Source organism: Uranotaenia lowii, chromosome 3 (assembly GCF_029784155.1).
Source record: "Uranotaenia lowii strain MFRU-FL chromosome 3, ASM2978415v1, whole genome shotgun sequence".
Taxonomy (NCBI): domain Eukaryota; kingdom Metazoa; phylum Arthropoda; class Insecta; order Diptera; family Culicidae; genus Uranotaenia; species Uranotaenia lowii.
Window position 1 is genome coordinate 115,615,889 of NC_073693.1, and position 15,027 is coordinate 115,630,915.

The 15,027-nt window shown below is 39.3% G+C and overlaps 2 protein-coding genes and 1 long non-coding RNA gene across 3 annotated transcripts in view; 1 reads left to right on the forward strand and 2 right to left on the reverse strand.

Annotated features, from left to right (window-relative positions):
* LOC129754862 (uncharacterized) overlaps nucleotides 1–13,811 on the reverse strand; it is a 32,956-nt gene extending 19,145 nt beyond the window's left edge. The window contains 3 exon segments of the mRNA XM_055751101.1: nucleotides 13,325–13,402; nucleotides 13,471–13,585; nucleotides 13,652–13,811. Coding sequence (XP_055607076.1) covers nucleotides 13,325–13,402; nucleotides 13,471–13,585; nucleotides 13,652–13,671 — 213 coding nt within the window. The 5' untranslated portion in view covers nucleotides 13,672–13,811.
* Nucleotides 1,826–2,383, reverse strand: LOC129754864 (uncharacterized). Its single transcript, XR_008739117.1, has 3 exons — nucleotides 2,190–2,383; nucleotides 1,965–2,130; nucleotides 1,826–1,891 (listed from the first exon to the last, which is right to left on the reverse strand). It is a non-coding gene; the product is annotated as an uncharacterized LOC129754864 (long non-coding RNA).
* A 334-nt stretch (nucleotides 13,812–14,145) lies between the features above and the next one.
* Nucleotides 14,146–14,816, forward strand: LOC129757340 (39S ribosomal protein L36, mitochondrial). Its single transcript, XM_055754530.1, has 2 exons — nucleotides 14,146–14,269; nucleotides 14,336–14,816. Exon 2 carries the CDS (start codon nucleotides 14,336–14,338, stop codon nucleotides 14,750–14,752), a length of 417 nt encoding a protein of 138 aa, XP_055610505.1. The 5' UTR covers nucleotides 14,146–14,269; the 3' UTR covers nucleotides 14,753–14,816.
* Nucleotides 14,817–15,027: the final 211 nt, after the last annotated feature.

Consider the following 15,027-nt stretch of genomic DNA (forward strand, 5'->3'; position numbering starts at 1 on the left):
TATTTCTTCGACCTGCAAGTTTCCAGGAAGTTATCTTGCTTATCAAAGACCTTGACTCTAATAAAAGTGTGGGTGATGACGGAATTCCAACCCATTTTGTCAAGCAACACTTCAATTTTTTCTCGCATTTAATAAAAGACGTCTTTAACGAGAGCCTTTCAACTGGAAAGTTTCCAGATTGCCTTAAAATTGCCAGAGTTGTCCCTGTTCATAAACAAGGGCCAAAAACAGAATCCAACAACTACCGTCCAATCTCAATTTTGCCAGTCCTGAGCAAACTCTTCGAGAAAATGTTAGTCTCACGAATAACAGATTATTTCCAACAAAATAATATTATCTACGAACACCAATATGGATTCCGCTCAGGCTCAAGCACCACCACAGCAACTTGCGATTTATTTTCTGAAATTTATCACGCACTAGAGAAGAAAAAGCAAAATGGCCTTCTTTTTCTAGACCTCAAAAAGGCGTTTGACACTATTGACAATACTATTCTTCTAAAAAAATTAGCGATCTATGGAATTCGTGGACTAGCGTACGATCTCATCAAAAGCTTTCTGTCTAACAGAAATCAGTATGTAATGTTGAACGGATTTAAAAGTCGTCTTCGCCCCCTTAAAGTAGGAGTGCCCCAAGGAAGTAACTTGGGCCCCTTGTTGTTCCTCATCTACGTCAATGACTTGCCTAACTTGCAGCTCCACGGAAAACCACGATTATTTGCTGATGACACCTGCTTGTTGTATACCGAAACAAATCTCAACGATATGATCCAGCACAAAGCTGAATATATGAAACTCCTCCAGGAATACTTCAGTGAAAACATGTTTTCTCTGAACTTATGTAAAACGAAGCACATGGTTTTGAATCCATTTCGGACTGCTGAAACTGAACAATGTGAGCTTTTTGTTGAATCCGTTAAAATCGAACGAGTCACGAATTTCACGTATCTTGGATTAACAATCGACTCAGCTTTAAAATGGACACACCATATTAAAACACTCAAAAATGAAGTTGCCGCAGCGTGTGGGCTGTACTGGAAAATGAATAGCTTCGTACCCCAAAAGCAACTTTCCATTATGTATCAGGCGTTTGTTCAATCCAAATTACAGTACCTGATATTCATCTGGGGAGCCGCATCCAAAACGAGTATCAAACCCTTACAGATAGCTCAAAACCGCTGTTTAAAGGCCGTATACAAGCGACCTAGGCTGTATCCAACTAGGAGCCTTTACCATGAAGCAGAAAAATCTACTCTACCACTGAATGCATTGAGAGAACTACAAGCTGCATCTATCATCCGCAATCACCTACATAACCCGTTTGCACATTATAATCTGCAATATGATCGTCCAGACCACAGATATTCTTTGAGACATCAAAGCAGCCTGTACGTACACGCAGCGAAAAGATTTTTTATTTCAAAGGAAAGTGCCACGAAAACAAAGGATTTTTTCCTTTGATTTTGGGATAAATAAAAAATACTTTGATTCAAATACATTTTCCTGTGCTTCAAAGAAATGCGTTTTTTGACATGAATCATTTTCTTTGATTCAAAAGACGACATTCTTCGAAACAAAGTCGTTTTTCGTTCCATTTCATGGCATTTTCTTTCACTTTAAAGTCGTTTTGATTTTAATTTGAAAGGATTCTTTCTTTGATTCCATACGCGTGGTCCTAAAAACTCTAGTACTTCCAGATTTCTTACGTTAGAAAATTAAAACAAATTCTTGATCTTCTTCATTTTATTGAACTATGTATGTTTAAATTTTTTACATTTCAATTACCTTCGCTTATATCACTGTTTGAATGTTAAAATTCATTGACGATTCGTTATGTCTTGAACTTGATTCCAAATTTCGTCTCACAGAACAACATTTTCAGATGTTTCAGCCTATCTGTAAATAGGAAGTATAAGAAAATCTAATTAGAGCACAGCACTCTATTAAGGGGAAATCACTACTTACTGGTAGATATTGAACGATGTCCGTTGGCGGACAGTTCCATTCGAACAACTGATGAATGGTTTCAGCGCCAGACCTTGAATCTCCTTTGACCTGATCGGAACCAATTGCAACCGCTTACCCGGAGCACCGGGACTGCCAGTGCTTTCACCTCTTGAAATTGGTTGCCCTAAAAAAATTGTTATGTTGACGGTTTAATTGAAATTTAATTGATATTGAAAGACCTACCTGGAGTCCACTATCATTTGTCCCCTCGAAGCTGTCGAAAGTTCCCAACGCCTGATCGTCCCATCTTAGCCTTCCGGTGGTGTGTGACGGTTCATAGGTGGTTTGGTTCTGACGGGTTTTTTCTCATGTTTGTTCAGCCGCCGTCGTGGAGGATAGGCCACCTTTCACCAAACAAAATCCAATCCATTTGTGTTGACCGTGGCAGCGGCAGCTGACCATTCACTTCAAAAGACCGATTTTAAAACACTTCCACAAAACATCATTTTTGTACCCAATTTAAAACGAATGAGAAAAGGAATGAAAATAACATCTATGACTACTCGAGAATGAAAAAATACTTTGTTTCAAAGGAAAATTAATCTGTATCAAAGAATTAATCACATTGATTCTGAGTCGAAAAAAATATTCTTTGAATTAAAATTAAATATTTTGATTTAAAGATTTGGGACATTGTTTTAAATAAAAATAAATTCGGTTCAATATATAATTTACTTGAATCAAAATAAATTGGTTTTGTTTTAATGTTCACAAGGTTTTTGAATCAAAGATGTATTTTTTTTATCTCAATGGTACTACTTTTCGCTGCGTGTACAACAGCCCACTTCAAAATTTTCCAAGAAAGCTTTTACCTACTATGGTAAAGTCTGTTATAATCGACTGCCGGCAAATATACGATCTGAAAGAAACCTCGCCAAATTCAAAGTGCTCATTAAGAGGCACATTAGATCTAATTTAGAAACGTACATCCAATGATCTAAGCCAACAGTCCGGTTTCCGGTAACCTAACAGACTGCGTTCCCTTAAAAGAGGATCTCCTCACTGGGAACGCGCGCAATGCCTGATTCCTCATCACGCTTTGTCACTAATGCATGTGTGTATACTGTATACACATTTTTTTTTCTCGCCACCAGCCGCCACCGCCCTCCACCACCGCCCTCCACCACCACCCACCGCCACGAAACATCGCCTCCATCCACCGTCACCGCATCGCCCAATAATAAAGTGCATAATATCAATCTATCGTTATGAAAACTTGAATTATGAAACCAAATGTTATAAAAATCATTGAAAAAAAAATCTTATAATAAAGTGATGAGGAGGTTTTATGCCTTTGGGAGAAGTGGCCTGAAAGTAGCTACACTCCCAGGGGCTTTTCCCTGCTCAAAAAAAAAAAAAAAAAAACATGGCCGAGGGTCCCATACGACTGGGATACGAGTGAAGAGGAGCAGATTTCGCTAGAGGAACTGCGCGACATCGCCAAGTCTCTTCAGTTGAACAAAGCTCCGGGTCCGGATGGCATCCCTAATGTAGCAGTGAAGGCCGCGCTCATGGAACATCCTGAAATGCTCCGGTCATCACTGCAACAGTACGTGGATGATAGGGTTTTCTCAGACGTGAGGAGGCGGCAGCGATTGGTGCTCCTGCCAAAACCGAGCAAGCCACCAGGTGACCCATCAGCATATCGATATGTCTCTTGGATACTGCTGGAAAGGTGTTAGAGAAGGTGGTACAGAGCAGAATCCAGCTCTTCATCGAAAGTGCGAACGGACTATCCGACAAACAGTTCGGTTTTCGGAAAGGCCGCAGTACGGTGGATGCCATTCCAAGGGGTATCGAAAGGGAAGATGAAGCCAGAATGAAGAAAAGGAGAGGAGACCGGTTTTGCGCAGTGATCACCCTTGACGTGAAGAACGCCTTCAACAGCGTCAGTTGGGCAGCGATAGCGTCGTCGCTCATCAATATGAGGATTCCGGCATATATCTGTAGGATGGTGGAGTGTTACTTCCGTGACCGCCAACTACAGTATATGACCAGCGAGGGCTGGAAATAGTGAGAGTCTCGGCAGGGGCTCCACAAGGATCGATACTTGGCCCGGTATTGTGGGACATTGTCTACGTCGAACTGCTGAGAGTGCGTCTCCCCACGGGAGTGAGACTTGTGGGATTCGCCGATGACGTGGTTCTCCTGGCATCGGGCCCATCCACCGAAGAGGTCCAGCTACTCGCCACAGTAGCTATCGAGAAGGTGGAAAGTTGGATGCGCTCCAAGAGCTTACGTCTGGCTCACCACAAGACCGAGATGGTGCCGATCACCAACGTGATCTCAGCACAATCAGGGACGACTGCAGCTGGACCGTGCGCAATCGAATCCAAGCGTGCGATCAAATACCTGGGGGTGATGATTGACGACCGGCTGAGCCTTACGGCCCACGTCGACTACGCCTGTAAAAGAGCGGCAATGGCGACAGCAGCCCTATCATGGGCCATGTCGAACAACTCGGCGATCCGCTGCAGCAGAAGGAGGGTCCTAGCGAGTGTGACCTCGTCCATTTAGCGGTACGGAGCGGCAGCCTGGAATACAGCCTTGAGCAGGCAGTGTAACCTGCAAAAGCTCTGCAGTGTGCAGCGGCTGATGAACCTGCGAGGAATCAGCGCATACCAAGCAGTGTCCTCGGTAAATGCTGATGTTGTGGCGGGGGTCATGCCCATCTCGATCTGGCTGGAGGAAGATATCTTCTGCTACGAGCACAGGCACATGCCCGACGTGCGGAAACATGCCAGAGAGGCCTCGATGTCCAAGAGGCAGCACCAGTGGGACAACTCGGAACGTGGCCGGTGGACCCATCGCTTGATCCCTAACATCGGATCCTGATGGACCGGAGACATGGAGAGGTGGATTTCTGCATGACACTTGGTGCGTGGTCAGCGATGGGTTCACCCGGATCATGACTGCCCTGCAGAGGAGTTAGAACCAGCACCAGTCCGCGACCGGTGTAGGGTGACTCTTTCGTCGGGGAGCGCCTGAGTAGTATGCGTTCGATCCTGGCAGTAAAGCATACAAAGATAAGACTATACCTTCTGCGTATGCCGAGCTGATAGGTATAACGCGAACGTTGTGTAGGACAGCTCCAACGTTACCGTCGCGGAGTATCCGAGTCGAACGTGTGCTGTGACAGGCGCGAGTCTAGGATAAGCTGCTCTCGATTCGGCACACGAACGGGCAAAGTGGAGAGGGCCTCGAACCAAACCAAGAGGAGCCAAGATCTCGAGTCGTTAGAGGAGAGATCATTGATCTCTTGCAGTGATCTCGAACAGAGGCAGAGCGCACGATGGTTGTGGAAACCAAGCGAGCCTCGAGTTGCGAGTAAAGGCCGGACCACGAGTCGTCAGAGGAGAGGTCCTTAGTCTTGAATCGTAACAAGGGGCAGGGTATATATGCTGGAGTTTTGACCCGAACTGGAGTTAGCCGATGAACGCTTAAGCGCGGACTTGGTCTCCAATCTCGGGTATAACCTTCGATGCAGGTCCAGTTGGGAATTATGATCAGAGGTACTTAGTATCATGAGTCGTCCAATTGCACCCATGGACCCAGAGTAGCATACTGGGGGGACTCGGTCGCTCGCCGTGCCTTGGGATGCAATCCGTAAAAAGGATTTACCACCTGGGTGATCAACTAATGAGAAAAAGATTGTCTTTCTGGGCTTTGGGGTTTGGGATTGAGTTTTCACCTCAGAAAACAGAGATGGTATGGTTGTTTTCTTTAAAATACATAGATATGCTCAACCTAATCTTCAACTCCTAGGCAGAACGATCACTGAATCGAGGTGTTTTAAGTATCATGTGGTTTGTTTTGATTCCAAGTGTACTTGGAGAGCCCATATTGAGTATCTGAAAGGAAAATGCCAACAAAGAATCACCTTTACCAAGTTTGTATGAGCCGATGGTCTTTTTTACACGCAGCGAAAAGATTTTTTATTTCAAAGGAAAGTGCAGCGAAAACAAAGGAAAATTTCCTTTGATTTTGGGATAAATAAAAATTTCTTTGTTTCAAATGCATTTTTGTTTGTTTCAAAGAATTTTTCTTTTGAAAAATCTTTGATTCAAAATATTGATACTTTGAAACAAAAAACAGTTTCTTTTGATTCAAAGTTGCTTTCTTTTGCCACAAGGTAATTTAATTTAGATTTTAAAGCGTTTATTCATTGAACCATTTTCTATTTATTCCAATTAGAAGCATTATTTTCTGTTGTTTTGAAATTCCTATTGGGAATTTCAAATAATAAAAAGAAAGGATTTCAAATTTAAATTTTATTTTTATTCACAAAGAAATGAAACACTGGGTCACACATTGGTTCACTTCAATCGAATCATCCGGTTTAAATTTTCGTGGACCTGATCGCTGGATTGGAGCGGTGTCACCTCGGTTGAGACATCCATCAGGCCGAGGTCCTGTAAAATTTCAAGCACTTATTGAAAATCTTCAATATTCATTCTTTAATTAACATAAACTTACCATACTTTATCCTGAATCCTCCTAACTAAGCTAACTCTGATCCACATTTTCACTCGACCAGCCAAATCGTTTTAAATTGTTTTTACTCAATGCAAAAAACCTTCTAAGTTTGAAGTTTTTATTTTAGGAAATTATTACTTTGCATTGAATACATTTTTCTTTGGTTGAAAGAAAATTTACTTTGTTTCCAAATAAAAATGCAATTGAACAAATGTCTTTTGAATCAAAGAATTTGTTTAAAATCAAAGTCCAAAATTATTCGATTCAAAAAATTTATTCTTTCTTTCAAAAATTATTTATTTGAAACAAAACCATAATTCATTGATTCAAAGAAAACCGGAGATTGAATCGAAAAAATGAATTTTTTGAATCAAAGTCAGATTTGTTTTGTATCAAAATCCAAGTTTTCTCTGCGTGTACAATACACTTATAACTAGGGGGTTGGAAAGGGTTTGAGGATGAGGGAGGGGGCTTGGGAAGGTTGGAATTAAGCGTGGTTCCGCATTGCCGAAGAGCGGCAGAGGTTGGTTTCTCAGACGTACAATTTCCAACTCCTGCTCCACTTAAGGAGTCTGAAGGGAAACGTTGAGGGGATGTCTTTTTCCGGGGTGGTGAAGCAACGGTTAGATGGATGGCTGGTTGTCAAGATGCTGAAGTAAGGTGATCTCGTTTTTGGTGTTGTTGTTTTGATGTATTGTCTAGTATTTGCTGCTGCTGTTTAGTTTGTGGAGTTTGATAAGAGTCTTTTGTTGCACGTTTCTAGATTGGCTAACTTGTGCGTAGCTGTGTGTATTGTTTGTGGTTTTGGTTTGCTGGTGGGCTTCAGAAATAGGAATATTTTGCTCAACACTTAAACGAAGAGCAGCAGATTCCTCTATCCATTTGGGGCAAGTTCCTTCGTAAGGCGAATGATCAGAAGCTTTGCAAGTGTGGCAAAATTTCGATTCGGAGCATTCACTGCTGTCATGCTGGGGGCTGCAGCAAATACTATATCTCTTCTCATTGGGGCAACGTTTTTTTGTATGTCCGTAGGTGAAGCAAAGGCGGCTAAGTAAGGGCTGAGGGATGTATACACGTGTACGTACTCGTAAAAGTCCAAAATTTACGTACTCTGGAATAAGGGTACGAACACAGTGAGCGCGAAGCGAACTGCGAAGCGAAATATTCATTCACCGGATGAATTTCGCAAGTTCGTTTTTGAAGGTCGGCCACAGTGCACGCGAATTGCGAAGCGGTTCAACACTGAAAAAAACCTTCTGTGTTTTGCAAAAATTATTCACACGTGAAAAAATCTTTGCAAATTTATTTGCAGAATAAAAACTGTGAGCGGGGAATACGTACCGCGCAAAAAAAACCGCGTTAATTCCGAAAAACCAAGATGGCGAAAATGGCAAAAAACACTGCTGAAATCGCATAAAACAACCATAATATGGGTATTAGGTGAAAGGAATCAATTAGTAGAAGTCGAATTTTGCAGTCTGACGCTATGAAACGCCATCTTAAAATCCAATTCGGCGGCTTCCGCTCAACTTTAAAATATTTCAAATGACTGAAAATCGCATGAAAACAAATCTACCAAAACTTTGACAAAAATATAACAAAATTATGAAAAGATTTTTTACAATATTATGACAACAAAAATTACGAAACGCTGACAAAACTTTGAGAAAAATATGGCGAAGGTTATAAAAATATTAGAAAAATATACCAAAACTTTGATCAATTTGACATTAAAATGGCAAAGCCATGACCAAAATATTAAAAAAATCAGACAAAAACTAATTAAAATTGACTAAACTAAATAACAAAAAAAAAATAACAATAATAACAAAACACGAAATTAAAAATTTGACAAATATTTAACAACATTATGGAAAATATTACAAATGGAATATAGATATGACAAATATAATAATTAATCAAAAATTAAAAATATGACAAAATTTTGCAATAAAATAACATAAGCAGACTTGTAAACCATCGACATTTTCTATAACAGTCGCACAGCCTGCTTTCATCAGTTTCATTGTTCGTGCCATCAAACGAACGCGACCAAACACTTGCCGAACAGTCGACTACCATCAAACGAAACGACATTCATTCTTCTTTGTGTGATTGTCGAACGAAATGTCGTGTCTTGGTATACGAGAGCGATAATTTGATGGTCAAACGACCATAATGGGCGATGGAAGCGAAAAGTTATTCTTTCTCTCCTTAAGAAAAACGCCTTTAGAACTGTCAAAAGTTGGGTGAAATTATAGCTGCATCCCACTTGCACTAATGCAAAACCGTCACCCAAATTCGTCAGCGCTTCCATCGCCTATTCCCGACAGTTTACGACATCGCCTATCTCTTTCACGCAGCAGAACTTACGGACTCAATAAGCAAATGCAATCCTTTCTATTCACTCCCTCCTGTTGAAAAAAAATTCGCCACTCTGCAGCGCCGGGTGATGTTTGGATGTGTTGGTCGAACAATGTGGAATGATTATTTACGCAAGAGGGATGAAAGTCAAACGACTAACCACAACAAAGATCAAAATTTAATTTTACATTTTTTTGCTCTCCGATCAAACGATTGCGCTCTCCATGATTGTCACGAACGATGTGTTGTGGATGTCTCCGAAAAAAATCAAACGATGGTGACCACTTACAAGCCTGAACATAAGGCTGCAATTTGTCGTATTTTGTTCATGGTTCTGTCAGATTTTTGGTCATTTGATTTGTTTGATTGAAGTTTTTTTTATAGTTGTCTTTTTTCGTTCGATTATAGTCGTTTTACCATCTTCTCTTCATACTGAAAGTCTTACCCAGTACAACCGTGTTCGATGATTACTCTTGTAGTTGAACTCGCCAACTGAGCCACACATATCACAAGCCCATAGATTTGTCTTTGTAATATTTTGTTATTTTTTATTCATATTTGCCATATATTTGTAACACATTCTTCATTATATTTTAGAGTTTTTGTCATTTTTTGTTAAACTTATGTAATTTTACTGTCGTATTTGTCATCATTTTGTAATTTTTTTTACGTGTATTTAAAAGTATTTTGTTATCTTTTTATCTCATTCTTCATAATTTTGTAAGATTTTTGTCATTATTTTGTCAAATTTTTGTCATATTTTTTTCAGAACTTTGTCATATTCTAGCCCATTTGTCTTATTTTTTTCATTTTAATGTCAAATTTTTGCCTTATTTTTACCACCTTTGAAATACTTATTTTTTATAGTTTTATATATGTGTCAGTTTTGTGATTTTATTTTAAATTTTTTTTATTACTTTGTCATTTTTGTAAATTAGTATTTATCCATATATTAGTTCCGTCATGTCATTTTATTGTCAAATTTTGATTATAATTTTGTCATTTTTTTTCACATTTGTCATAGTTTTGCCATTTATGTGAAATTTTTCTCATATTTTTGTCTAATTTTGTAATATTTGTCATATTTTTCGGTATAATCTTTTCAGCACTTTTGTCGTGTTTTCTTCGTCGTGTTTTTGTCAATCATTTTTCATCTACTTTTTGAGCCCTTTTACTAATTACCTATATTATGGATGGTTCATGCGATTTTCATTCATTATTTACTGCCCTTTGAATCAAGCGGAAACCGCCATCTTTGATTTCAAGATGGCTGTCGAACAGCCAAATTCGACTTCTACTTATTGAGCCCTTTCATCCTATACCCAGATTGTGGGAGTTTCGTGTGCTTTTCAGTCACTTCCAGCATTTTAAAGTTGAATGGAAGGGGACATATTGGATTTCAAGATGGCGTCGGACAACGAATTCCAACTTCTATCCGTTCAGCCCCTTCACCCTATACACATATTGTGGCACCGGTCGCTTATTGCCAGTTAGATTTTGTTTCAATTGAAAAAGACTGACACCGCGTTATTTGTGAAAATCCACGCTAAAAAACCGTGCATTTTTCATAACCAACACAGAAACGGCAATGATAATTCAATAAATCTAGAGTTTTTTTTGATTAGGTCGTATGAGCCACTAAACATGTTTTGAGAAAATCGATGTTTCAGTTTCGAATCACATTTTCAATTCTCATATTATTATTGTTGGACAAATCTGTCTGCAAATTAGAAAGTAAACGTAAAACTGGACGCAGAACATGCTGCTGTACTCGAAAGGGGTGTAAACTGAATTATTTTTAATAAAGATGTACTTACGACTTAATGCATTTCTCGTTTGGCGTAAACGTCTTTTTGGCAATCGATAAGATGGATTGCAAAAACTGATTTGATTCGCCCAAATTTTCCATAATTCTTTCGGAGTTGATTAAAGAAATACATTTATAAATAATTTCATCCAATAAATCCACGCAAATCTTCATCTGGCGCAATCTGGAATTACTGCGTGGCGGAAATGGCTATTGGGAATCCACCAGGACTTTACCGGGCAATACCTGTGACTCCACTGGCTGTTCGAGGAATGTCTAAAAGCATTCATCGCTTTTAATTGTTTTGGTTTCCTCTGTAACGAGAGAAATTGAAAATGGCTTTTCACACGTTGGAGAATAAAGTCTATAAACAGCACATTCTACTCACCTGACAACAATTTGCAGTGTTTCGCCATCGATAGTATCATTCCTGTGGACAGTTTCGTTTTGTTTTCATGTAAACTTTATCACTTCTCGAGAAATTTTCGTGACGATGCACAACGTCGTATAACCAACTCGATGAACAATTTTTTTGCGACGTTTTGCATCACGGCAAATGCACGGCAGCGCAATATGACGCAAAAACCAACCTGCACTCAAAAATGAGAAAGTGATTATACGTCCTAAATTTAAACCATCTTGGTAAAGTTATTCATTGATTAAATGAAACCAAGTTTTCATCAAACACAGAATGCATGTTTATCAATCGTTTGCAGCCAAGAACTCAGTTTTGTTTATATTGGTTCAAACGACCTAATCAAAACAAACTCTAGAAATAAACTTTTGAAAAAGATTCTTTGATAATTATATCATTTGCGATAAAAAATTTCCCAGAAAATATTTTCAGTGTATGTCCGGATGAACTGGATGAATTCGCGCGATCGAGCCGGCTCTTTGCGAGAAAATTCGCTTGCACTGTGGCCGGTCGATTTTTTTTTTTCAACGTGTTTCAATGAGAAGCGGTTTTTCGCGCGAATTAGAATTTCGCTTCGCACTTCGCTTCGCGCTCACTGTGAATTCGACCTAACAGTACTACTAATTGTAAACACCAACGTTGGTGTACCGCTGATGCCTGTGGATGTTTTCTTCGTTATTCGTCGTACCTCGATTATTTTCTGGGGCGATAGCTCAGCAAGCAATTCTTCGTCAGTCATCTCATTTGCTTCGTCACATCTTACAACAAACTTGCGCTGATTGAGAGTTGGGTGTCTTCCAAATTCAATCGGGGTTCCGTCCAGAAGTTGTTTGAGCAATGCTAAATGTCTTGCTAGGTCCTTATTCTGAATTTTGATTACGTACCATTCACGTACACGGTCGAAAAACGCGCCTTCAACCTTTCCTGCGTGCTTTTCGATCGATTTGCCAACAATAAAAGGGTTTGGAAGTTTATGTCATTGCTTCGCTGATAGGAATACATAGAAGAGGCGTTCGTGCAGGTTTTGTGCGTCGAGCCATTCCGGTATTGTCAATTCCGGATGGTCTCCGGGAGACGGACTCATAACTTAATTCACACTAAACTGCAGCGGATTCCCGGAATTTTCAATGCTAAATATAGACACAGCGTCAAACCCTTTCACTAGAGGGGTCGCAAGTTGAAATCGAAGCTAAACTAATTGCTCGCGATACTATCACTAGTAGCTTGTCTCAGGTCTCATGTTTCATGGCTCTTGTCTCATGTCTCATGTCTCATGTCTCATGTCTCACGTCTCAGGTATCAGGTCTCGGTTCTCATGTCTCAGGTGTCAGGTTTCAGGTCTCATGTACTTATCACGTTCTTAGTCTTAGAGCTAAGATTTTCTCAACTTCAATAATTTCTAAGTGTTCCCCGTTCAAAAGGACTATTTTCTCTAAAAAAAAAACCGTGTTCGCGGAATCCGTGTAAAAAAACGTGTTAATTTGGTGACTTTTGAGGGTACAATCAACAAAATGTATATGGTGGGTTTTCGAAATTCGACATGACCCATTTGGCTGCCACACTTAAATACATACATATGTTGAGAACTAAGTTACTTTTTAGAAACTTTTAGAAAAATTATGAATTGGATATCATATGGGACAGTCTTGAGAATAGCGACAGAAAGTTAATGGGTCATTGTAATTAGAAATCAAATTTTTAATGCCTTATAAACATTGAAATGGTTTACTTGTGGTTTGGAGCGAATTGTAAGTCATTTAAGTAAGTCAATTCTGCAATATTAGATATGAAGCCCCAAGCTACCCAATAAACAACCGGACAATTTTTGGCCAGAATATGTATTTGAATTCCTCTTCATATTTTTTAGGCTCAAAAATCACATCTATGCAATAAAAGGTAAGAGCTACTAATCCTAATCTAAAATTTTATAAACTAGCTCGACATGCATTTATAAACAATGAAAATGCAGTGCTTTAATACAAATCAGAAACGGTATACCGGGATCCGGTAAATCGAAGTTTTGAAATGGTTTTAATTAAATTTCAAAAACCCTCCCTTTTTTTAGACAAAAAACGAAAAATAGTCCAAAAACCGTTCAGAAGTGACTTTTACTGAATTTTGCGTCTATTTCAAAATACTTTTCATGTGTTATTTGCAAGTTATTAAAATTTGAAACAACTTTCAAATTTTAAATAGTATCTTCCATGAATTGTGAAAAAGTTACATTCTATCAAAGTTAAATAAATAAAAACTTACCGTATCGTCCGTCAATGTGGCCACTCCATCCACGCACCGTATGATACAGTGCTTCTTCGAAATATGCTGGTAGGAAGCCTGTGAGCGAAAAAAAAAATGTTTCGATTACTATCGCATGTCCTCAGGCTAATCTATTCCATATTTACCCTGTTCAGTGGAATGATAGAATCCTCGGACCGACTAATGTTGGTACACGGCCCAATGTTAACTATTTTGTGGTCGATTTGGTGCAACCTCTTCAGGTACCAACGGGTGAACTCCCTTAAAACAAAACAATAACAAGAAACGTAAATTTTATCGCAAGGATCGTAAAAGTTTCGCACTAACCTGTATTCCGTGGTAGCCATTTTCTCTGAAGCACTACTAAGCGAACGAGCTACTATATTCGCCCTTCGGCTGAACGGGAAACTATTTCTTTTAGTTTATTTAAACGCTAGATAAGCAATTTTTCATGGATCTTCTTGAATTACGCGACGTGATGAGTGCGGCAACGATTTAACAAAAAATACAAACAATGCATTAAATACACTTTCGGAGAATGTTGCCCATTTTGTTTTCAAACTTTTACTCATTTCAGGTGGACCTGAATTTTGGACTGAGATCGAATGTTTTTACCTTAAGAATACCGGTTATGTATTAGAATATTATATCCTTTCATGTTCAGAAACTCCTTCTTTGTATTTCTCCTGATACAGCCGGGGATAATTCTTAATATGATGTGTCGCTTACTCAAATCTGAGTTTCTAGAACCCAGTTTTGAGTTTTCTTTGCTGATTATCCAAAACCAAAAAAACGTGAAAGTTTCCATCGGTGTAGTTTCGGTTTTGTTGTGATCCGGAAATTCACGCGTGCAGTTCACATAAAACATTAGTGACATAATATGGTAATGTTGAATTTCGATTCACAATAATTCAAGTTTATTGCGTCTTTTAACAGCATTTTAATGTAAGTATAAAACATAAATGATTGACACCATACCCATTAATAAAGTGAATGTTTTCATTCGTCAAGATGTGGCCCATCATAGCCAGATGCCGACAAATAGCGAGAGTACCATCACTCTTGGAGTCCTTCACCAACATTTCTCGCTGCACCGGTAGTCTATTCCATGTGCTGGCCGGAATCGGATCACCTCCCTCGCCATTGGCCAATCAATGTTCAAATCAGCTGCAACTGCAAACGCCGACCAATGGTGCCCGCGCATTACTGAGACCCCTGACGAATCCGATGTTGAGTTTGGCCTGCGGATTCAAAGTGAAAGGACGGCTAAAGCGGCGCTGCAAGGATTGCTATTTCGTGATGCGAAAGGAGCGGCTGTACGTAATCTGTAAGACCCATCCGCGGCACAAACAGATGTCCATGAAAAAGCACGATCGGAACACCTGGATACTGACCGATGCCACCCAGAGCCCGGTTCGTGCCTGGTAGTTGGTTAGGATCTTTCTTGGAATATGTTCAAAAGCTGTAGAGAATAAACTTGTATGAAATGTCATATCCATTACATTATTTTGATGTACCTATCTATCACACAAATTATTACTTAATAATCCTTATCATTTGTATCTGATGAAGTAGGATTAACTAGAAGCATTATTTAGAGCCATGCATCGTGCTCATAAAATATTAAAATGAATCATAATTTGATAGATTGCTCAAAAAATTAAATCGAAAGCAACCCTGTTTTGAATAGCGATTTCGATATT